The following is a 25,614-nucleotide window of genomic DNA, read 5'->3' as shown; positions in this document are numbered from 1 at the left end:
TACCATGGTACGTTATAATAAGTATATAAAGTCCGTGTCCATCCTAATACAAGATATCATCCAACTGTTGTAGTGGCTTGATATATGTATTACGATCCATCCCAGAAAACCAAGTTATGTCATTCAGTTATTTACTGACCTGACACTAATAAGGGTTGGACTTAACCTCTATTGTTGTTCCACACCTTAATCCATTTTAGGTAGGACTTAGTATCTGAACTAATCCATCCGTAGTATGCCACCGTCCCATATCGGTGCATACAGTCCTCCAAATAGTATAGTTAATAAAAGAACGCTAAATAATTAATAAACAACCTCTAAGATATGCATCAGTATAACTTAACACATATATTTTAATATTAGGCATTCATCATAGAGCCTAAACATATAATGTAAACTGCTAAAACAAATATAAACATTCACATTCTCTAAATTGTCCATAAGCTAATGCAGTTGAATAGCAAGGTGCATACAAATTTGGTCCAACATAAGTATGGTTAAATTCAAGTTATCCATGTCACTTATAATCCTATTTAAACATGATTAATCAAAATTAAATCACATATAAACAATCCTCCAAGTTCCAGAGTTTAAACTGAACTTTCAAAATGCAACCTGTAAGTTCTTTTCCTAGCTGTACACTGCCTCCTCCTTAATCCCTTTATGAATTATTGTTTAAACATGTTCTTACAGGTCTAAAACATTAACATGCATCATTTAAAACCATTTAAACAAAGTATCAAAACTCTGTACAGTCCCAAACACAGCCTAAAAACCAAAAACAAACATTCTGGGTAATATATAGCAGGCTCTCTCAAAATTGAGAGCCTGCTCTTTTAATGTGGGAGCCGGCTCCCTATACTAGGGAGCCTGCTCTTTCTAGCATGGAGCCGGATCCATGCTCCTTGGAGCCGGCTCCTTTGGTGAGGGAGCCTTATCTCTCTCTCTTTCCGAGGCTCTCTGTGTTTTCTACTCTGTCCTCTTCGCCTCTGGCGATACCCAGATCTTTGTAGTTTGTTTAACCATTATTCCAAGGTTCTATTTATGTTCCAGATTAATCTTAAATCATTAGTATTCAGCCACGACTTGAATTGAACTCAACGTTTGAAAAAAAAGACAACAGCTTCCAGTTGAACATTCTTAAGCAATAAACACAGATAATTCAACGAAATTAAATATTGTTTAAGCATGCATAATTGATGTGTTATAACATTCTTTTAATCCATTTCTAACATTTATTCAGTTCCTGGAGTCCACCTAAACATGCACAGAACACAGATTCAAGGAAAAGAATAGACCAAAAACTTGCCTTTGAGTTTCAGATTTGAAACTCTAATTCCACAGTTTTTGAATGCTACGTTAGTGTCCTATACTGCAGGTTTACTCCTCCGGTGATTTGGTTCCACCTAGAAACAACCCTGTTCCTTCCTCCTTGAACTGCTTTGTTAAGCACCCAAGGTCACTCTGTGTTTCCTCCTTTGTATCTCTCTGTGTCACAGACTTAAGCTTACGTCTGTTCTCAAACCCTAAACCCCAGTAACATTATCTATTTGTAGGCTCAAACAATTACCCTACTCCGTGTAAAATTAGAGCCAAAACCCTAATTCTAATCCTACACCAACCTTGAGTCAGCGACGTTCCCATAATGTGATAAAACCTATACTACCGTTAAAACAATTTTGCACTTAAACAAATATACAACTAATTAAATTAATAAAAATAATATTAATACAATTAATGCAAAAGAATACAATTAACCACTTAAACAAATAATTCCAATTAAGTAAACAAAATAAAACAATTAACAATTAATTCCAATTAAATAAGTAAACCAAATAAAACAATTAACAAATAATTAAATAAAACAATTAAGCAAATAGTTAAATAAAACAATTAAGCAGATAATCAAATAATAATAAATTAAATTCCCGGAATATCCTTTTAAAATCAGGGGTAGTACAGCAAATGACTGCAGAACATTAATGATAAGATCACTTTTAGAATTGTACATTCGACAAACAAAAATCTTTTATTTGCAGGAAGAATTCAACTTATTAGAGTTGTCCTATTCTCAACTCAGATGTACTGAAGCTCTAAATTCATTCTACCAATAAGCATTATTTATGAGCTTGAAAGTATCTTTGGTGCTTTCTAGTGGTCTGGTCCAATGCTCAAAAAGACATATGCTAAAGTTGCGGGGAGCAAATGTTGTCTGCCTAAACGATCTGGGGGACTTAGTCTACCAAACCTGCATACATAGAATGAGAGTGTTGTTATGAAACATTTTTGGCACAGCTCAAAGACATGCTTTGGGTAAAATGGATCCACACCTATCTTCTCAAAGGTAGAAGTATTTAGGATATCAAAGTTCCTGGTCAATGTTAATGGAGTTGGAGAAGACTTCTTGGCCTCAGAGATACAATCTACCCTCTTATCATGCTAGAAATTGGTGATGGAACCTCAGCCAATTTCTGGTTTGACAACTAGTGTTCTCTTGGGCCACTACAACATCTTGTTCAACCACAACAAATAGCAGAAATAGAATTTGGCAGCATGACAAAAGTCAGCTCATTCATCACCTCCAACACATAACCCTTCCCTACAACCATCCTCAAGCACCTACCACAGCTGAAAAGCATTATCTCATTACCTAACCTCAATCCTAGCATCAAAGATAAGTTCATTTGGCTACCCTCAAACTCCAGTCAGTTTTTTATCTCCAAAACAATGAAACACTTTAACCAACAACACCCTACCCTGCCCTGGCCACACCTAGTTTGGTCCAAACCATGCATTCCTAAACACTCCTTTACACTTTGGGTTGCCATTCAACAAAAGCTACCAACTCTAAACAGAAGGTGCATAGCTCACATCAACTCTAAATTGTGTACTCTTTGCAACACTGAAGCTGAATCACACGATCACCTATTCTTCTCTTGTTCATTTGTCAAACCTTTATGGAGCTTCTTTCAAGCAAAATGTGGATTCTACATCCAGCCATCCTCTTGGGCACAATTTATTGTTTGGGCATCACACCATTGGAGTGGGAATTCACTATTCCAAATCAATGCAATTTCCAAACTGGGACATGCAGCCCTTGTCTACCATGTCTGGACTGAGAGAAACAACAGAATCTTCAAAAAGAAAGCACTCAGTTCCAACTCAATCCTACACCTATTCTTGTAGACAATTCGAGCAAAGCTACTCTCTTCCACAATCACAGATTCCCTAAACACCACCAGAATTGCTTTGGAATGGGAGCTACCTGTATCAGTGGTTCGTCCACCTGCTGAACCACCGGACTTGAGGTGCCAGATTGATCTCACCACTGCTGGAAATTAGTTCCATGATCACCGGATTGTTGTGCTGATCTTTACTATCACACAGTATTGTTGTTGGGCAGAGTTTTGTGTCTTCAATGTTGTATCTTTCCCATTGGGTCTCTTGGGCTGTACTTGTATAGTGTTCTATATATAGTTAGCATTGGCCTAACTTTTGGGCTGTACCTTTTCCATTATGAATGCTAAATTTAACTTTCAAAAATAAAAAAAAAATGAATAGCTCACAAAAGTTAGTGTATGATCAACCTTACGGTAGCCTTACTCTACAAAATATATATATGTGTGTGTGTGTGTGTGTAAAAGATTCACGGATTTTGATTTTAATTGGTTTAGCTATGTAATACTACTACTGATATGGTGGTATACCTCTCAACAGAATAAGAGATTTGTAAGGCAATGGAAATTACACTAATATGAAACCACATGGGACATAAAGCTGATTTTAGTATCTTCATTTCAATTTCAAATATATAAACATATATACATGTAAAATACATACTATTTTTTATTTTTGGAGAGTTGGAAGTTAAAGTACGTAAAGACACTCTCAACCCTCTCTTATCTTTGAATAGGAGTCGGAGAGTAATAAATCTCATATCACCCTTTTAAATAATAAAATAATTTTCCTCACCAATCGGCCCAGGCTATGTGGCCGAATTAGAAAAATTATTTTAGACTGCAAACACACGGACATTGTGACAATATGATCATTTTTTAAAGTGTAAGAATTTTTCTGGAACAGATTGGGGGTTTGTGACTAAAATTTGAAAGTATTGAGAGTTTTCGAAATTAGCCCCCTCTTTTTTTTTTCTTTTCTTTTTTTTTTTTAAAGAAAAAAAAGACCATAATAACTACTTAAACACCAATATTTTTCCCGCGTCAAAGAAGCCTATAAAATAGACCTAAACAAAGAAAAAAAAACCATAATAACTACTTAACACCAATATTTTTCCGGCGTCAAAGAAGTCTATAAAATTGACCTAAACAAATGACCAACTTCATTTATAATCCAAAAGACTCTTCCTTCTAACCTAGTCATGGCACCAAAATTATTTCAGCCCTTCTCATGCATTTTCCTTCTTTTCCTACTTCTAATTCCTCTCTTTTCTCATGCACATTCTTCCCACTCAAAGGCCAATAACTCATCACCATTTGAATTCCTCAAGCATTTGCAAGGGTGTCACAAGGGTGACAATGTTAAGGGCCTCCATAAGCTAAAAAAATACCTTGAAAATTTTGGTTATCTGAGCAATCTCCATTCTAAAAACCAAACTCATTTCAACAAAGATGACTTTGATGATCTCTTAGAGTCCGCCATCAAAACTTACCAGCTCAATTATCATCTGAAAGCCACCGGAATATTGGATGCTCCAACGGTATCCAAGATGATGATGCCCCGGTGTGGGGTTCCAGACATCATCAACGGCAGGAATTGGACGCAAGCTGCAGGCAAGAAGGGGCATCATCATGGCCGTGGTCTCCACACTTTCCATACAGTCTCTCATTTTGCGTTCTTTCCGGATCACCCTAAATGGCCGGCATCAAAGACACACTTTGCCTATGGGTTCGCGCCAAACACTCGCATGGACGCCATTGGCAGCGTGATGCGAGCTTTTGATAAATGGGCTTCTGCAACACACTTCACATTTGCACCGACTCAGGACTATGCAAATGCTGACTTAACAATTAGTTTTCACAGTGGTGATCAAGGAGATGATCACGCATTTGATGGCGCTGGCAGAACCCTAGCTCATGCTTGGGCGCCAACTGATGGAAGGTTTCACTTTGATGCAGACGAGACATGGTCTGATGGTGCAACTTCGGATGCATTTGACTTGGGGACAGTTGCTTTGCATGAAATTGGACACCTTCTAGGACTTGATCATAGCTCGGTTGAGAATGCTATCATGTATGCAGGCATTGCTAGTGGCATCACAAAAGGTTTGCATGAGGATGATATAATGGGAATCAAAGTTTTATATAATGTTTGAGAAGTGAGTGATCATTTGTTTTTGCATGTTTCAAGTACTAAATTATGACGGGGTCCAATATTGTGAAATAAAAGAATTAAAGCTACAATTTTTATTTACAAAAGAAAAACAAAAACTTGAATCATTTCCAGAGCTCCAATGAAAGTATGCTTTGGTTTGAAGCCAATTGGAGAATATTGGAAGCAAATTCCGATTATTCCGGTAAATCGGAGTCAAAATTCTAACATTGATCTGAAAAGAAGATGATAGGCAATGATACAAAGTAAAAGAGTTGGACTCAATTACGATAAAATTATTTATGGATTTTAGATTGATACGGAGTAATTTATTTTTTTTGTTCCAACTGATGTTATAATATTTTGCAACATTGCAATCTATCACACGAAAATTAAAAAATATATATATTTCAAAACAACTTAAGTTTTTGGGTAAATAAGGAAACGCCCACTCGTTACAGTTAATATGATGGTTAGACTCAGTCCTTAATCCAGTTCCACGCCAAGCGTTCCGCTCGAAAGGCGTTCGGATGAGCCACCCGCGTAGCCAGAGTGGCCTGACTGCAAAAAAGGCGTTGCGAGTTCGGGTGGGAATGAAAAGTGAGCGCTCACCCATTCCTATTTGATCAAGTCTATCATATGGTCTTCCTTTAAATGGAAAAAGATCTTCAAGGCAATGCTAGCCAATGACCCTAGCCTGTTTGGTCAGGTATGTAATACTAATATGGTTGCATTGACACCAAAGCCTGCACCGCCCGCCAATGTCGATGGTCTTTAAGGAGTAATTCCGCGTTGTGAGACCCAATTAATTCAAAAGTAGAACATGAACTTTAACATCTCTCAATAAATTAGTAGTCTTGGGGGAGTCCAACACACACCCAACACCAACACAAGGCTCCTACAACAAACACTTTACAATGCCCCTAATCTCTTTCTTCTTTAGGAGCTTTCTGTGAGATATATTTTTACAATCGGCAACTTTCTATAACAAAATAAGTCATAGTCGAGTTGTAATTTCAGTTACCATATCGACATTGACTGCGGAATAAGAAGGTTGTTCAGAAGAGGAAAGTATTGTTGATCATCGAAAAGGAAAGAACAACACATTAGGACATCATTTTCCACTTAGGACACAATTACCTGCATTATATATTTTCCAGAGTTTCCAACAATAGAAAATCCAAGTTCATATTGGATTCTGTCAAGTGGGAACCGGTACCAAGTTTGGGGAACTGGTTCCAGTAGCTGCAATTCGAGAAACTCTATTATGTCTTTTGGGAACCGGTACCAAGATTGGGAACTGGTTCCAGAAGTCCTTATTTCAAAAAGTATACAGTTTCCTTGTTCTGGTTAATTCCTTTTTTATCTAACTTTCCTTCTAAGTCTTATGCACGAATTTTTCTTTATTTTTAGAAGGAATAGGATTTTGCAAACCTCTATATAAACCATGTCATACACATAGGTTTATTTACAGCTTTTGATCTACAAATTCACTATTCTTAAAAGCCTTATGAAGATTATTTTTGCAAAAAATCAGAATTAATTTTTCTGTCATCTTTCTAGAACACATACACATAAACACTTAGTGAGTTTAGAGTTGTGGTGTTCAAATCCTAATCATGATCAAGTTGTTGTTGGATGAGGAGTCGCAAAGACAGAGGATTGTTAGCAGTTAGTGTTTGGTAGAAGGATATGGTGTGAGCCAGAGTCAAAGTTCAATGTACTTTGTTTCAAGTATAGTGGATCGGTTTACTTTGAACTGCACAGTCTACGAGATTTTTCCCATACAAACAGTTAACGCATTTTATCAACTAAAGTTTCCTCGCTAAAATCCTGGTGTCATCTCTAACTTTACTTTACTTTATTTTATATTGCATGATATTGATTTATTACTTACTAAAATAAAGAAAGTTGATAAAGACACAGATCTGTTTTAAAAAAATCAAAACTTTCTAAATATTCCGTTGCGTATGAGTCACAATTTGGTATCAAAGCAAATCTCTACACATTGAGTTGATCCTTACCGGAATGTTTTGTTTTGTTTTTCAAAAATTGTTTTCAAAATCATGTCTTATGCATTGAAAGAATGGGGTTATAATAAACATGGTCCTTTATTTGAAGGAGATAATTATAATTTTTGAAAATCAAATATGAGAGATTATTTGGAAAATTCTGATGGTAAAACTTAGGCAATAGTTGAATTTGGCTATACACCTCCTACAGTAGATACAACTGTGGATGGTAAAATAGTCAAAGAGTTAAAAGATACTTTTGTTTTTACTATTATTGAAACTTAGCGTAATGATGCTAATGGCAAAGTTTTATATTCAATTATTAATTCTATTGTTCCATCTGAATATGCTAGAATTTCTTATTGTAAAACTGCTAAAGAAGCTTGGGATATTTTGCAGGTTACTCATGAAGGAACTTCAAAAGTGAAGTTGTCTAAAATTCAGTTGCTTTCTTATAAATTTGGGAACATCGTGATGAAAGAAGATGAATCCTTTTCTAATTTTTATTCTAGTCTTCTTGAAATAATTTCTGAACTGCGTCACTTAGGTTAAAAAGTTAGTGATAAGAAAATCTATGAGAAAATCTTAAGGTCTTTACCTAAAAGATTCCAGATTATAGTTGAAACCGTCACTAAACATTGGGATTTGACTACCTGTAAAGTTGATGAGATGGTCGGTTCATTAAAAAATTTGAGATGCAGAACTCTGAGTTAAATCAGAAGGAGAAAAATCTTGCTTTAAAATCTACACAGGTTGAGAATTTTGTGGATGACAACTCTAATGATGATCTTGCATTTTTGTCAAGGCAATTCAGTCAGATTTTGCAACTTGGACAACGAGTTATTGGAATCTTCGAGAACAATACGTTTTCTAATTGGTTGGAAGCCAAAAGTCTTGGAAAAAAAACGAAAGATTTGGGGAAGACGTACATATTTTAGAGTTGGAAACTATATGATAACTCCTTGTAGGTGTTGGAGATTGATATGGTAACTGCTTGTAGGCAAATTAATCCTTGTCCAACAAGGATTTGAATTTGAAAACTCTATAAATAGATATGGGTATGAGAGAGAAAATTGTAAAAAGAAAAAGAGAGTTGAGATTGTGAAATAGAGAATAGTGTGTAATCAAGGCTCTGCTTGGAACAGTTTTTCCAGAACAGTTTTCTATTCCGCAAGTTTTCAAAATTCAAAAAATCAATTTACACACTGCTTGGAACTGTTTTTCAAGAACAGTTTTTCAAAAAACAGAGTTAATAGAGTTAACAGTTTTTAGAGAACAAAAAAAAGATGTTCTCAGAATTCTCACAAAACCAAACTCATTTATTGAAAACACGGAGAACAGATTCACTAAATAAAAAAAGGCGTTCCTCTTCCTTGTTTATATCTTTCTCCTTTCCCCCTTTTTCTCTCTCTATGTATAGCTGAACTCTTCCCCTTCTGCCATGTCGCCAAATTTTTCAATTTCTGCAGATAGAGAAGATTCAATCAAAGCAACCACCCTGAAATTACTCCGTCATCGTAGCAATCATCTTTTCCATAGCAATCTGAGTGGCGAAGAACGCTAGAAAGGTAGTGATCTGAGAGGCGAATAAGCCAAAAACATCTTCAAGATCAAATCTGCTTCTGAATTTCATCTCAAGCCAAGAAAATCTTCAAGGCCCAATTTGCTTCTGCTTTAGATTTGTTGTCGGCTTCAACTCTTCGATGATCATACCGCCTCTTGAATGCCCAACTTCGCTTTCGCCAACGCATCGAGTTGGGATTAGGGTCAAGTTTAGGATATCAGCGATTGCTAATTTATCTTTTTTAATGCTAGGCCTTTTAATTACAGTATTTAGGGATCCATTTTTGTACATATTTAATGTCATATATTATTTAATGTTGCTTAAAATTATTGAATATATTAAAACAGGTGCTTCTGAATTATATACACAAGTTTGATATCTAAATTTTTTTTCTTAATAAAAGAAGATATTATGGAGCTTTTTGTTATTATTATTATTTTTTTTCCTTTATTATTATTATTATTGAGTTATGGAGATTTTTCTACTTCCTCAGGAATAGATTTAAATTCATATTCTCTATTAGTCTATAAATGTCTTTATTAAATTTTTTAAGTAATTAATTTAGTGTTAGTCAATATATATATATATATATATATATATATATATATATATATATATAAAATTAAAATTTTAATTACTAAAAAAATTTAATTATATATCACTAATATTGTATAAATAAAAATGTCATAAGATGGTGATTTTGTTGTTGAAATGAATGGTAACAATTAAAAGTGCATATCTGAAAAAAAAAAAAAAAAAAAAAAAAAAAAAAAAAAAAAAAAAAAAAAAAGAAAAAGTGCATATGACACTTGAAGCAATTAATGTAACTCTTTTATTGTATTTCAATTTAGTCAAATTTTAATTAAATTTGATATATATATATATATATATATATATATATACATTAATAGTTAATATCTTTATTTAAAGAAATAAAAGAGTGATGTATAATATACTTTTTTTATTTTCTTAGTTCAGAAAATTAGTTTCAAAAACTGATATAACCAAGTAGTTTTATGAGTTTTTGTTTTTTGGAAATTGTTTTGTAAATTCTCTTAACCAAGCAGGCTTGAAATCTAAAAAAACTAAAAATAGTTCTCTGAAAATTGTTCTTGAGAACTGTTTTCATAAATCCATTCCAAGCATGGCCCAAGTTTTTGAAGTAAAATTAGTCTTTCTTCACCCGTGGACTAGGCAATTTGCCAAACCACTTAAATCTCATTTTTTTTTTGCTTGTATGATTTTTTTTCTGTTATATTTGCCAATTGTGTGTGTGAAACCCTAACAAGCGAGAGGATCACGTGGGCATTATTGATCAGAAGGAAGACGATGAACCAGAGGGTTGCGACGCCTCCGTTCTCATCTCCTTCACTCCTACAACAATGCCGAACGCAACGTTGACACAACCTCTCCCTCCCTGGCGACGCCTTCGCAATCGTTGTCCGCGCCGAGACTGCCCTTGAGCTCGCCTGCCTTGCAATTGTCTCCTAGGCCAACATTATCGCCGTCACTACCCGGGAGCTCATCACCATGATGGCTCGCCTGCCCCGCCGTTGTCTCCTTCACCTGCGTCGCCGCCGTCTCCAGTGCCGAGATCCTCATCGGTGTTTGTGGTGGTGTTATGCTTGTGTGTGTGTGTATATATATATATATATATATATATATATATATATATGTCTGTGTTTGTATATATATATAAATATATAAATATATATCTATATATATACATATATATAGATATATATATATATATGTTTTTGTTTGTATATATATATGTCTATTTGTGTATATATGTATAATTTGTAAATTTATAAAATTTTGAGGGATATTTTAGTCTTTTAATCTAATTATTTAGGTTAAAGAGTTATTTTGACAAAAATAAATGGTATTTAAGTTATTTAACATCGTATCAGAACTGTTTAACTAACAGATGAGGTGTGAGTGAAAAATGGAGTAAAAATTAGTAATATGAGTGATAGTTAATTTCAAAAGAGATTTAAGGGTGAAAAATGGCCAAACCTAAGGGGGTGTGAGTGAAATTAACTCAATAGATTTTTAATGAATTTGAGTAACTTTTATTGAATTTTTAAAGCCCATTAAGTATATTATTTATACATGGTAACTCATTGTATTTATTAAAAAATATTAGAGCATCTCCAGCAGTTTATTAAAATATTATTTTGTGTAAAATATACACTGCCACGTATGATGTGTAAATTTTTATCTCAAATATTCTGTTAAAATACATTGCCACGTCATTAATGTGTAAAATTGTTATGTATTTTACACAATCTTTTTTCACGACCATATCAGCATATTTTCTTTTTCCTCCCATTAAAGAATCAATTGTATATTAAATAGGTTTGTAAAAGTTATGTGGGGCTTGGCATGAAAACCATAGGACACGAGATTCAGATTTTTTGTCCAAAAAAAAAAAGATAAAGAGACATATACATGTATACGGTTGTGTGTATTCATAGAAAGACTGTAGATTGAGGGAGATAGATGGAGAAGATGAGAAAGTCGGTTCTAGGATAAGAGAGAACTTGCATTTTCAGACTTTTGGCTGATTAAAAGCTTCAAAAATAGGTTGCTTGTTTGCGATCAATTCCTATTTGGAAGCGCTTCCTCTTTGCCGTCTCGTTCCCTAAAGATAACCGCTTTAAAAAAATGTAATAAAAACCCTAGGGAAAAAAGAAGTGATAAGATTGCAATCTTATCTTTTAGAACCAATTATAAGAATAATGATTCTACTATTAGATACAAATATGTACCTCCTTTTTTTTGTTTATATTTTCAAGGTATTTGAACCTATATTTTTCAAGAGAATAATAAGCCTAAAAGTTGTGTTTATTAAATATAAATTAGAAATTGAGTAATATATATATTATAATATATATTATTATTTTATTGCCGTATTCTTTCCATGTCCGTGTCTAAGCCACACAATCCTTCTCAACACGTGTCACTCTCATGCTCCAAGCGGGTTCCCGCTCTCACGCTCCGCGCGCGTTCTCATCAAATTCTCATTATTTATGACTTAATTCTCCCGCTCTCCCGCTCCCGCTCTCAAAGCCAAAATTCGATGGAAAGTACCTGCACTCCTTAGTACAAACAATACTCGGTGAGACCACCCTGGATCAAACCCTAACAGATGTCGTAATTCCAACTTTTGACATCCAGCTTCTCCAACCTACCATATTTTCAACCAACAAGGTATAATATACAGAAAGATTGACATGAGTGATCATATTTTAATTACTGTAATTATGAATTTTAATTAGTCTGATTTTGAGAAAAAAAAAAAAAAAAAAAAAAAAAAAAAAAAAAAAAAAAAAATTCATGTTTGCTAGGTAGGCAAAGGTTAATGCCGCGACGAATGCTAGATTATCAGATATATGCCTTTAGCACCTCAGCTGCTCCAACATTTCTCCCACCTCACTACTTCCAAACAAAAAATGCAAAGGGACAAACTCGTAATTTTAACCTCATCGACGTCGCGTCGGCTCCCTTGCTGCAAATAACCCTGTAAGCATCCAAAATTTATGTTTTGAATGTGTAGTCAAGTATTTCACATTGCTTTATGGAAAAGACTAGATTTCTCGATCTTTCACTTAATTCGTACTCACTTGGTATTGAATTTTTACTGACGCAACTTGCAATCAACCATATATTAAAGGAGATTGTGCCTAAGACGGACTATGTCAACGTGATGCCAACGGATGGAACTAGTTTCCTAGTGATCTCCCTTGGTACTTGTATTGCAAAACATGAATGCCGGTAAGTGGGGTTTGCTAGACTGGCTTTGCATCAATGGTGGCACCCCTTTAATTGATGCCCTAACACAAGCTAGCTCTGATGTGGTTGATATCCATGTATCTTCTCTCTTCCAAGCTCTCCATGCCGAAAATAATTATCTTCCCATTCAGGTAATGAATAACAAGATTAAAAGGTCTTATTTTCTTTACAATTTCATATCATTTTCTATAATTTTACAGCTCAGACATGGTTTACAACAAAAGTAGAATTGATAAAAGATTTAGGAATGAGTTCCTTTTTTGAATAAATAGATTAATTATCCAAAAAAAAAAAAAATCAGCAGCCCTAAAGTAGTTGAGACTTTATTTATTTTTATTTTTTAGGTATGCTGTTGAGGTTTGAACCATTTTCTCAATTTAATTCTACACTGTTTCTAATCTTACACTATAGACATAGTTTGACGATTGACTCATTCCTTGCTAGCTAGCAGTAATAACAATTCAATATTTTGAAATAGTAAGAACTAATCAAAATATTTTATATTAATTTGTTGATAATTAAATGACATTAAAATGAAGTGATTATTTTGTATGAATGATCAGGATGATACACTGATGGGTGATGAAGCATCAGTTGATGTGGCGGAAGAACCTGCAAAAACTAGTGCAGATTGGGAAGCAACTGCTAAACAAGCGAGTGTCGATGGTGAACTTGGAGACAGGCATGTTCGAAGAGCTAGAGACAAAGGGCACCCTCACTCGCTTAGCCAAGCTACTGTCAGATGAATGCAGGCGCCGCCAAACCCGGGCCGGCCCTGGCCCAAGGCGGTCGCCTATGGCCTCAACATTTAGAGGCCTCAAAATTTTCAGGCCCATTAGTGATAGGTTCAAAGAAAAAAAAAAAAAAAAATTTAGGCCCCTTACCATGATTGATAGGCCCAAATAAAAAGAAAAAACTTAGGCCCTTTCTATGAGTGACAGACCTAAATAATAAAAATAATAATAATAATAAAAACTTAAAGTACTGCGATTAAACAAATTCACTGCCCATTCAAAATTAGGGCCCTTAAAAACTTGGTGATTAAATTCGAAATTGAATATAACTCTTTACTACTTTATATGTATATTAGTGTGTATTTTAGTAATTAAAAGCTTCAAATTTAAGTTCGCCTAGGGTCTCTTAAGATTTTGTCAATCTCAGGGCCGGCCCTGCGCCAGACCATTGTTTCTACACATTAGTTTATGGAAACAAACAAGAGTAGGAATGATACTTATATAAGTTTGAATTTTTTTTTTTTTTTTTTCCTAAATGGTATAAGTTTGAAATTTTAAATAACCAAGTCATATTTTTATATCTGTCGATTTTAAGTCGGGGTTGATTTCATTCAAACTTTAACGGGATCACTATTATATTGATCCCATTAAAGCTTTTTTTTTTGGGGGGGGGGGGCCTCTCCTTAAGTGCTAGTTCTCAATAAACTCTTTTGCCAGGTTGGAGTAGCAAGGCGTACTCTCCTTAAGTGCTAGTTCTCAATCTCACCGAAGTTGAGTTCCGGACATAATTACATAAATAATAGGGACAAAAGCAAAAAAATATTTCTAAAGTATATTCATGTAGTACTTTTATACCTTTTTTAAAAAAGTGTGCAAAAAATATTCATAATCTTTTCACATTATGTAAAAAATACTCAATCTGATATAAATTAGTGTCGTAATACCCATTTTCTCATTTTACTCTTCCAAAAATACTTAAGGGGTTATATTTGCTACTAATCTCATAGTATAGGGATGTTATGTGTACATTACCTTATATATATTTTTTCAAACATTTTTCTCTATATATATCTTTAAACATTTTTTTAAAAAAACTTTAAGAATTTGTAGAACTAGGATTTGAATTTTTTGAGATTCTACTTTACTCTTTTCTATTAATTTTTAAACCAAAAAATAAAAATAAAAAATAAAAAAATTCCCAATATCAGTATGCACTGGTTTTCGAAATTTGGAAAAATTTTATTTTCTTTAGTTTGCACTTTATTTTTGTTTTTTATTTTCTATTTTTATTTTTACTTTTCTTTTATACTTTTATTTTTATTTCATATTTTTATCTTTACTTATCTATCGCTGGCGTCCTTTAATAGTGTCATTTTTTATCATTTTATAAAATTATTTATTTTTATATATTTTTAAAAAATAGTTTAGTAAGGGTAATTTAGTCAACTTAAGGTTTAAATTTATCAAATGGACCTATTTGCACCAAATTAAAATTTTAAAGGTATTTTTTGCATATGAGGAGTGTAATATGTACTGTAAGCATATTTTAAGAGTGTTTTCTACACTTGCTCCTAAATAATACACATGATTTTCAATCAATTTTATGCATTGGGAGTTTGCACATAGTGGTTAATGAGTTCATAGTGGCTAATGGATGGTTTGATTTTTCGTAAAAACTAAATAAAAAATAAAATTCAGTAAGTTAGATAGGTGTGGGGCAGTCGTTGCATTGCTGCAGAAAACTAGTATTTTAAAGGGTAAAATGCAACACCCTCGTGGTCCTCATCACCGCTGGTGCTAGAGGTGGTCGGCGTCCTCATCGCCGCTAATGCTAATTTTCTTTAAAAAAAAACCCTAACCCACTTTCCTTTCCCCCTCCTCTCTCTTTCAGCGATGTCGCCAGTTCACCCACATTCTCTCTCAATTTCACCACCTCCGAACTAGCCGTCATCCATGGTGAATGTCGGACTATGGATTTATGATTTGCGGTGGTATCACCGATTTGCCTGATCGCCAATTTTAAAGCTGATTCGCTGTCGTCCTGAACCGCTGTGCAAGTTCCGTCTCCTCCCCCGAGCTCAACCCCCGTAGTTGCCGCCACAACACAACCACCTATCATCACCTTCACAATATCTTCTCGCCGGATTCGCACGCAATCTCACCGCCGAATAGTCTTCACCAGCTATGCTCACACATGATAACACGGTAAGAAAAAGCCGACCAATCAATACCCAACTCTCCCCAACGTGCGCTCACGCGCCATGTTTTTATGATTAATGTCTTCACAGAATTGTTCATGATGGTAGCTCTGTTCTTGGATTTGTCTCCGATTTTGTTTCTTTGGTCTGTTTTGGATTGATTTGATCTTAATTGGTGCATCGGATTGACTACATGAGTCGCCATCGGTCATGGATTTGCGCGAACTGGCAGAGAAGAGACTAGAAAAGGCGGACGCATTATGTCTAAAGTCTAGACCAGAGACTTGTCGGCGTCGGTGGCGAGATGAGGTTGTCGTTGCCCTTGGTGGCAGTGAAGAAATTAGATGTAGCCTGGACCTCCGAGGCTGGAATTTATGCATACTTTTCTAGCGATAGTTTAACTGTGAGTGTGCTGGTGATTGCGCTGGTGTTGTTGCCTGGAGTTGTCGGTGTAGTGGAGTCGGCTCAATTATGTTGCCCAGAAAACTGATTTAACATGACAACGCCAGCGCGTAGAAATGGGCATAAGAGATTACAAGCCCTCATCAACAACTAAGTTGGGTATTAGATAAAACGATGCAGTTTCTCGAAAGTCTCCGAGCTTTTATGTCTTTCTATCTTTCCTGGCCGCCTTCCACGGCAGCATTTGTGTCATACGACTTCCCGATCGTTGAATCTCAACTCTGAATTCGATTTGAAGTCTAAAATTTTCGACTTTGGCCTCATCGATTATTTGGGGTTTTGATTCGAATTCAAAGAAATAATTTTTAATAAATATATGTCTGTGTGTGTATATATAGATATATATGTGTCTGTATCTGTATATATAAAATATATATGTGTCTGTACGTTTGATTATTTGGAGAAGATGAACAGTATTCTATAAAACGGTGCCGTTCAATTAGAGGGTAATTTTGTAATTTTGGTTTTTCAGTGTCAAAGTCTTGCCTGATGCCCTTAAATGTAACTTTTTAGTAGTTCAAGAGGACATTTATTAATTCAGAGAATTTTTGTGTAATTGATTGATAATTCAGAGTGCATTTTACCCTATTTTAAAATAAGTTGGTCAAGTGGGTAATATTTCTCCCTTTCCACTAAAACTACCAGATTCAATTATCCACTTTGCCCCCTTCACTTTTTAATAAAAAAAACCCTGTTTTATTTGAAAGCGATGTTAAGTGCAGTCGCAACTTTGACAGTTGCGACCCACTCATATGATACTGATAGAATGAAAATGACATTAATATCACAATATTAAATTAGATTATTGAACGGACAAAATTTTATAATATTTTTCTTGTATTTACATTGACATGATGGTTAATACTCTTCCCTTTTGGTTAGGCGGCTAAAATGAAAGAAAAGAAGAAGTTGTATGATCAAAAGACGCCTGCGCTGACTGTGCAAACACGAAATTTCAAACATGATGTCGTGGGTGGGTAAAAATGAAATCTTTTAATAATTTTAGAGGTAATAATAATATTTTATAGGTATAAAATTAAAAAAGAATAGCAAGGCATATTAGTTAAAAAAAAATATCCAGGGAGGCAATTTCCCATATGCATGTAGGTCCGCTAGATGATGTGATGGCTGTTCAAGCCTTCTAATAAACCAACCATCATGAGTTGGTCTGTGACCATATGAATATAACTTTCCGTGTTGATTTAACTGCGTCATTTTTTCAAGTGAATATTTATTTATTTTTATTTTAAAATTGTAAGTGGGAGAGTTGAATAAAAATTGAATAAAAGGATGACGTGATTAAATATGAATTACAGAATTAAATCCTGTATAATTTAGAAATTTTTAAGAAAAAACCATTTTTCACGTACTCACGCATCCATTCATGATATACAGTCAAATCAAAATATTTTCTTTAACCAACCAATGTTATTTAGTCTTTCAATAATACATAGTCAAAGCAAAATATTTTCTTTAACTAACCAATCCTGTTTAGTCTTTTCTAGGTATTTGAATAATAGAAATTACATTGGATAATAGCATTTTTAGTCATTCATACCTGTTTGAATAATATAAAGTCACATCAAAATATTTTCTTTAACCAACAAACCCTGTTTTGTGTTTTCTAGGTATTTGAATAATAGGAGTTGCATTGGATAATAACATTTTAATATGATCATCAACAGCTTAAAGTATAATATGTTAATATTTGTAAGCAACACAATATATGAGATACATTATTATACGTGACTCTCACACTCATAATAGTCTCATAAATGATACTCTAGAATTTATTAGTTTTGGCATGAAGCTCATTAATTCTGATGAAATAGTATGCAGCTTAAATGTGTTTAATTTTTGTCCGGTTAACTTCAAATTTTTGTTGTTTAGTTTGTAATTTTAAAAATAATTTTTAAGAATTTAAAAAATATATATATAAGAGAATTATAAAAGTCTAAATATGCCTTTATATAATTAAAATTAAAAAAAAATTAAATAAAACATGATTTTTATACGATTTTTCAATTTTTAATTTTCAATTATAACCATTCAAAAAAAAAATTCAATTATATCTATTTTTAAGGTTACAAACCAATCAAACCTTTTTAATTTCTAGGTAATGATTTGGAATAAATACTGCATACAAACGGTAATCCTAAACCAATTAATTTATGGTGCGATATATATATATATATATATATTTATATTTCCGGTAAAATGTTAATTTAAACAGCTTCTCATCATCAAGTCTTCGTCAATGCCCTTCTTTTTTTTTTTTTGATAAGGTAAGTCTTCGTCAATGTCAATCCCATAGCCATCAAACTGGAGAGCTACTAAGAGAGACTAAAAAAAGGAAAAATGGAAATTAAGGTCTAGTTGATGACAAAGAAGCATGGACACATACCGATAATCTTCCTAAAGATTTCCAATGCACTTCAAAAAGGTGAGAATAGTTGACAAAATCAATAATGGTGTCTCTACAAAATGATCAAAGTTAGCTACACTCACATATATAAACAAAGACATCACAGTTGATGCATATGCGATTAATTGAAAGCTTTGTTTCTTCCATCAATTTTTCGTTATAAATATCCTCTTAGAGTACACCACAATCCTCATATATAATATGGAAAGAACAACTCTCTTCATTGCAGTCTGTTTCCTAACAACACTTCACTTTCTACAACCTCAAATGGCTTTTGGATTGACCAAAAGAAAGATGGTGACGGTGCTGAGCATCGATGGAGGTGGCATTAGAGGCATCATTCCCGGTACCCTCCTCGCTAATCTTGAATCAAAGCTTCAGGTGGTACTTCATCAAACATGTATTGTTTACACTTTCCAGTTTTGTCACTGTATTAATACTTATTTTTGTTCTTGTATAATTTGATTGTCAGGAACTTGATGGACCTGGTGCGAGAATTGCAGATTATTTCGACGTAATTGCTGGGACTAGCACTGGTGGGCTTGTCACTACCATGCTTGCAGCTCCCAACAAGAACAACCGCCCTATGTATGCTGCAAAGGACATCAACAATTTCTACTTACAACACACCCCCAAGATCTTCCCTCAGACCAGGTGGGTAAATTAGTATATAAGCTTAAATTATATACTTATGTCAATGTGTGTGTACTATATATATAATTATATATATATATATATGTTGGATGAATATTCATTGATGGGTGTTTCTCTGATCAGTCGAAGGAGCTTCATGGACACGGTGACAGGTTTGATTGGCGCGGTCTCAGGGCCAAAATATGATGGGAAGTACCTAAGGTCATTAACAAAGGAGCTACTAGGTGACCTTACTATAAAGCAGACACTAACAAATGTGGTCATACCGGCTTTTGATATCAAGTACCTCCAGCCAGTTATCTTCTCTACCAGTGATGTATGAAACTTGTGGATATTAATTTGGTCATTTGAATTTCTAGCTACAAATGTGAAGTGACATTAATTGTATGAACAAATTTTATACAATGTATAGGGAAAAATGAATGTTTCCAAGAATGCTCTGCTATCAGATATCTGCCTCAGCACCTCTGCAGCCCCTACCTATCTCCCAGCACACTACTTTGAGACTAAGGATGCTGACGGAAAGACACGCACTTTTGATCTCATCGATGGTGGAGTTGCTGCAAATAATCCTGTGAGTAGCTAATTTGGAGATTTGGATATCAAACTATAATTAATTTTTATGGTCTTTCTAAATTTACATTGAATATATATATGCATAACAAGTTGACACTATATTGGTTAGTGGGTACTATGTGAAAGCTAGGAAATAACCTTTGATGAGTGAATTTGCAGACTCTAATGGCCATAAGCCACATTACAAAAGAAATTATAATGGGCAACTATGAGTTCATTGAGATGGAGCCGGCGGAAAGCAAAAGGATGCTAGTCCTTTCACTGGGCACTGGTGCAGCCAAGCGAGAAGAGAAGTACAGCGCAGCCACAGCCTCCCAGTGGGGATTGCTCAATTGGGTGTATGACAATGGTGCAACACCATTGCTTGACGTGTACGGCGACGCGAGCTCTGATATGGTTGATATCCATGTCTCAACTCTCTTTCAAGCCTTGTATGCTGAGAAGAACTACCTTCGCATTCAGGTATATATCAAGAATTACATAAAGGGCTAGACAGTATGCTCCCGTTATGGCGGGATGTGAGGAGGTAAGATTTAACAGTCTTACCTCCACATAGAAAGAGGTGGCCAGTTTTCTATTTGAAACTTGTAACTTTCAAATCACAATAGAACAACTCTACGATTGAGCCAAGACTGCCTTGTATTTTATGACTATCATATGCTAATAATTTCTTATAATATGGATGGACAGGATGATACGTTGACCGGTGACTTAGCCTCAGTCGATATTGCAACAAAGGAGAATCTGGAAGGGCTTGTGAAAATTGCAGAGAAGTTGTTAAAGAAGCCAGTTTCAAGGGTAAATATGGAAACTGGACAGTTTGAGACAGTTGAGGGAGAGGGTACTAATGAAGAAGCTCTTGGGCGCTTTGCTAAGCAGCTTGCAGATGAAAGAAAGCTTCGTACCACTTAAATATCGATTGGGGAGATGTATGTCAAAGAGGTTTTGAGAAATTCCTCTAAATTAATTGTTCCATTTTTTTTCAATTACAATAGAGAATAATAAATTCTTATTCATTAATTTGTTTACAGTTATACAGATTATTTAAACTCACGTATTTATTTAAGGGTGAGGGTAGAAAACATCCTTAAAGTACGTTTAAAAAGAACATCACGGCTCAAACGTGCAAAAAACACTCTTTAAGTTTCAATTTGGTGCAAATAGATCCCTCTGACAAATTTAAACCCTAAATTAACTAAATTACCCTTACTGAACCATTTTATAAAATATATAAAAATAAATAATTTTGTAAAATGACTGAAAATGATACTATTGGAGGATGTCCCTCTCGTGCAATAGGCCCCTCTGATAAATTTAAAGCATAAATTAACAAAATTACCTTACTGAACAATTTTATAAAATATATAGAAAATGACAGTATTGAAGGACACCAGCAATGGAAAATAAAATATAAAAATAAGGGCAATTTAGAAAATAAAAATAGAAAGTGCAAACTAAAGAAAACAAATTTTTTTCCAAAAACCGAAAACTAGTGCACATTGATATTAGGATTTTTTTTTTTTTTTTTTTTTTGTTTAACAGTGTTGGTACGGAAAAAAATAATAATAATAATAATAGTAGGAAAGAGTGAACTGGAATCTCAGAAAATTCAAATTCTTATTCTACAAATTCTCAAAAAAAATTTAAAAAAATGTTTAAAGATATGCATAGAGAAAAAAGTTTTACAAAAAATATATATATATATATATATATATATATATATATATATATATATATAAAGTAATATGCACATAACACCCCTATACTATGAAGTTAGTAGTATATATACCCATTCGGCATTTTCAGAAAAGTAAAAAGGTAAAATTGATATTACAACACTAATTTATGTAGATAGGTATTTTTGAATGTGAAAAGATTATGAGTGTTTTTTGCACATTTTTTCAAATAGGAGGTAAAAATGCTACATAAAATATACTTTAGAAGTATTTTCTGCACTTGCCCTATTTTTTTATATTATGTAAAAATCAAACTTAGAATGCGGAAATTTACAGACTTAGTACAATAGTTAGAAATTCTACAGGTACAAATCCCGGAACACAAATGACTAGTAGAATTTTTGTCTTTTAATAGTATTCAATTCGACCACTGGCATGTTTGGCCTTTAGGTGCGAAAACAATTTTAATTCTTGTGAGACGACTTATACTTTTCAGGTCTTCGTTCCTGCAAATACAATAGAATCTTTTTAAGAATACCAAAAAAGTATTCTTATCCATTTCGTATATTCTTCAAGATTTTTTTCATATAGACCTAATCTTGTTGGGAGGAGCAATCTATGAATCACAGTACTGTTTGGACCGATGAAAAAATGGATGGAAGAGTAAGGTCAAGTAGGGATGGATGAGAAATATTTGGAGGGAAGGAAATGTGTTTTATTGCTTTTTATTTGGTTAAATAAAATAAATAGTAAAAATGATAGATGTAATGGAAGGATAATTTTTATATATAATTTTATTAATATACCCTCATTATGTTTGACATAATTTTAATAGGTTTAGCAAATTATTTAGTAAATAACTAACTATTAAATTTTAAAATATATTTTTTATTTTTGGGTGATTATTCTTTCCTATGTGACCCGAAAAGATTTTCACCTCTCACATTTAAAATTCGAAATGTGACGTTCCATTCTATCATTGAATCACATTAGTGGTTCATGGATCGATCACCTTAGCTTGAATCCAAGCTTCAGTTAGTCAGAGACCATGCCTTGATGGTTGGGTCGTTGGTCAAACACTTGGGCTTGTTTCTCAATTGCTGTTTGTTTTATTGGGCCACTTTAGTCAGGTCCAACTAAAATTTGTTCTTGCTCTAGCAAGCTGTTTGGGCCTCTAAAATATGGTCACTCTGTAAATATTTTACATATACTAGCAAAACATACGTGGCTCAGGGAAAATATGTGTATAATTGTAAATTAAAAAAATATATGTATATAGGAGAAAAAATTTGCATTATTATTTATTATATATAAATAATATTAATTAAGAAAATTAAAAATTAATAATAATTATTAGTAGGTAATTTGTGTTAGAGTTTTATAATAATTCTTTTAAAAACTCTTTTTATGTTAATAGATAATTTGTGTTAATATTTTATAGAAGATGTTTTAAAATTTATTTTATATTAATTAATAAAATCACTTTGAACTTTGCTCATTGGTATTCTTATTTTATTTTGGTTGGGGACCTTGCTTATTGATATTTTAGTATTTTATTTTAGTTAGACTTTGCATATTGATATTCAACTAAAATTAATTTACTTAACCTTTGGAACCCAAAAAAAAAAAAAAGACTTCGTTACTCATTCTGTCTTTACATCTATTAATTATTTGTGAATTCTCACACATTATACTTCCCTATTTTTTTTCCTAGGAACTAATTCCAACTATTTCTAAATCAAAATTACAAATCTATATCACCAGAGTAAACCAGATTGTATATAATTCTAACAGTGTTACGTATATATAATTGAATGGGGTCCACAATGAATCATGTCATCCATGACATCAAGGTTTAAAGCTTACAATGGAAGATTGCATCTGTGCCGTACCAGGGAAGCTTCAATGTAAGTCTATATAAGGCCATGTATGTGTACTGATTGTTGGATATATAAAATACAAGATTTTCATTCTCTTTCTCTGTCTCTTTTCGCTCTATCTCTCTGTCTCTCTAAAAGTTTTCCTTTTATTTCTCTAAATAAGTATTGTATTATATATATATATATACACACACATATATTTATTACACGTTATCGGCACGACGCTCTATCCATCTGAGATTTGAAGAAGAAGTTTTCTCTCCCTCTTTCTATCCCAACTATATATCTATTTTGTGATATTAGTTTTGATAAATTGTTGGATTAGTTTGCTTTATCGAAAAAAATAGTATTTCTAACTCCAAAGGGTAAGAAAATTTTAATTAGAGATTATTGTTCATAAAATAAATTGGTTCACTGAAATGATATATGTGCTTACACTATGGTCGGTTTTACCACATTTATTATTTAATAATTTAGGGCCGGTTTTACCGCCTTTATTGTTTAATAATTTATTCACTATGACTGGCTTTACCACATTTGTTATTTAAATAAATCATATTATGTTATTATTTCATTTAAAGCCATTTTATTTATTTATATACTATGCTAAATTATATTTTTATATTGTTGTCACATTTAGTAATTCTGAAAATGTCAAATTTGACAAAGCTAGAATTCGTGGCCCTGGATATTTCTGGCAAAAATTATTTATCTTGGATTCTGAATACTCGGATCCATTTAGATGCCATGGGTCTTGGAGACACAATTAAAAAAGATAATGATGCATCATTACAAGATAAAGCAAAGGCCGTGATTTTTCTCCGACGCCATATTAGTGAGGAACTGAAAACTGAATACCTCACTGAAAGAGATCCACTTTGTTTGTGGAACAATTTGAAAGAAAGATATGATCATCAAAAAACAGTTATCCTCCCAAAGGCCAGGGCTGATTGGCAGCTACTGAGATTGCAAGATTTTAAAACTGTGGCTGAATATAACTCTGCCTTATTCAAAATCAGTTCTACCTTGAAATTATGTGGTGATACTATTACTGATGAACTTTTGCTGGAAAAAACATTCACCATATTTCACGCCTCGAATGTACTCTTGCAACAACAATATCGTGAGCGTAGATTTAAAAAATATTCAGAGCTGATATCATGTTTGCTTGTGGCAGAGCAAAATAATGAGCTTTTGTTAAGAAACCACCAGTCCCGTCCAACTAGATCGATACCGATCTCTGAAACATATGTTGCCTCATCCCGTAGTCGTGGACGCGGACATGGACGTGGTCGTGGTGGTAGAAATGGCCACAATAATGAATATGGTCGTAGTAAAAATAACTACCACAATAATGACTATGCTTGTGGTAGAAATCATTCTTATTACCGTGAAGGATATCAATCCTCACATTTTCGCAATCATAGATCCACACCATATCCTAAAAGGAGATATTATAATGAAATGAAACAGGTAAAATGGAAGGATGTGGCTCAACCTTCCAAGGCTCATGATAATACTTGTTACCGATGTGGAATGACGGGGCATTGGCAAAGCATTTGTCATACACCTAAACATCTGGCTGACCTTTACCAAGCCTCAATGAAAGAAAAAGGGAAATAAAAGGAAATGAATTTCCTTGATCATGATGAGCCAGTTGACATCACAAATTTGGAAATAAATTTCATTGATCATAATGAACCAGTTAACATCACAAATCTAGATGTATCAGATTTCTTTTAGGACGGTGATGAAAAGATAGACTTCCTGATTGGTGATGGAAATGTCCACACCAATTAATCTTATTTTCTTTTCATATTCTGTGTACTATGTTTGTATTTTCTTTGTGTTAAAGTTTTTATTTTCTAGTTTGTATTAAAGTTTCTTTTGTTATAAAAGTTTCTTTTTTGATAAAGAAATTTGCATAAATAGGAATGGATCTGACTAGTTCCAAAGTAAATGGAGAACATATATGTCTTGCAGATAGTGGAACAACACATACAATCCTTTGAGATCAAAAATATTTTTCTCACCTAACTCTGACAGACACTAGTGTTAGTACAATATTAAGTCCCACCAACTTGATTGAAGGCTCCGGACGAGCCAACCTCATTTTACCACATGGAACAAGATTACAAATCAATGATGCCTTATATTCTACAAGATCTCGGAGAAATCTGTTGAGTTTTAAAGATTTACGTCGTAATGGGTATCATATTGAGACTGTAAATGAAAGAAATGTGAATATCTCTACATTACTTTCATTACCTTAGGCAAAAAGCTGATATTAGAAAAACTCCTTATTTT

General features: G+C 33.5%; 3 protein-coding genes across 3 annotated transcripts; all 3 read left to right on the top strand.

Moving 5' to 3' along the window:
• The first annotated feature begins 4,378 nt into the window (after window positions 1-4,378).
• Window positions 4,379-5,332, top strand: LOC132316466 (metalloendoproteinase 3-MMP-like). Its single transcript, XM_059814940.1, has one exon. The coding sequence runs from the start codon at window positions 4,379-4,381 to the stop codon at window positions 5,330-5,332; it is 954 nt and encodes a 317-aa protein (XP_059670923.1).
• Window positions 5,333-12,674: 7,342 nt separating this feature from the next.
• LOC132316465 (patatin-like protein 2) lies at window positions 12,675-13,448 on the top strand. The gene is made up of 2 exons (XM_059814939.1): window positions 12,675-12,833; window positions 13,266-13,448. The coding sequence occupies exons 1-2, from the start codon at window positions 12,675-12,677 to the stop codon at window positions 13,446-13,448; spliced, it is 342 nt and encodes a 113-aa protein (XP_059670922.1).
• A 5,115-nt stretch (window positions 13,449-18,563) lies between these two features.
• On the top strand, window positions 18,564-20,755 carry LOC132266850 (patatin-like protein 2). The gene is made up of 6 exons (XM_059767850.1): window positions 18,564-18,902; window positions 18,994-19,175; window positions 19,299-19,491; window positions 19,588-19,749; window positions 19,911-20,213; window positions 20,442-20,755. The coding sequence occupies exons 1-6, from the start codon at window positions 18,723-18,725 to the stop codon at window positions 20,661-20,663; spliced, it is 1,242 nt and encodes a 413-aa protein (XP_059623833.1). The 5' UTR covers window positions 18,564-18,722; the 3' UTR covers window positions 20,664-20,755.
• The last annotated feature ends 4,859 nt before the right edge of the window (window positions 20,756-25,614 follow it).

Source organism: Cornus florida, unplaced genomic scaffold, assembly GCF_030987335.1.
Source record: "Cornus florida cultivar Cherokee Brave unplaced genomic scaffold, ASM3098733v1 CherokeeBrave_3.0.0_Hap2_Chr07, whole genome shotgun sequence".
NCBI lineage: Eukaryota > Viridiplantae > Streptophyta > Magnoliopsida > Cornales > Cornaceae > Cornus > Cornus florida.
Note: the sequence above shows the minus strand (reverse complement) of the source record. Positions and strands in the feature narration are given on the sequence as shown.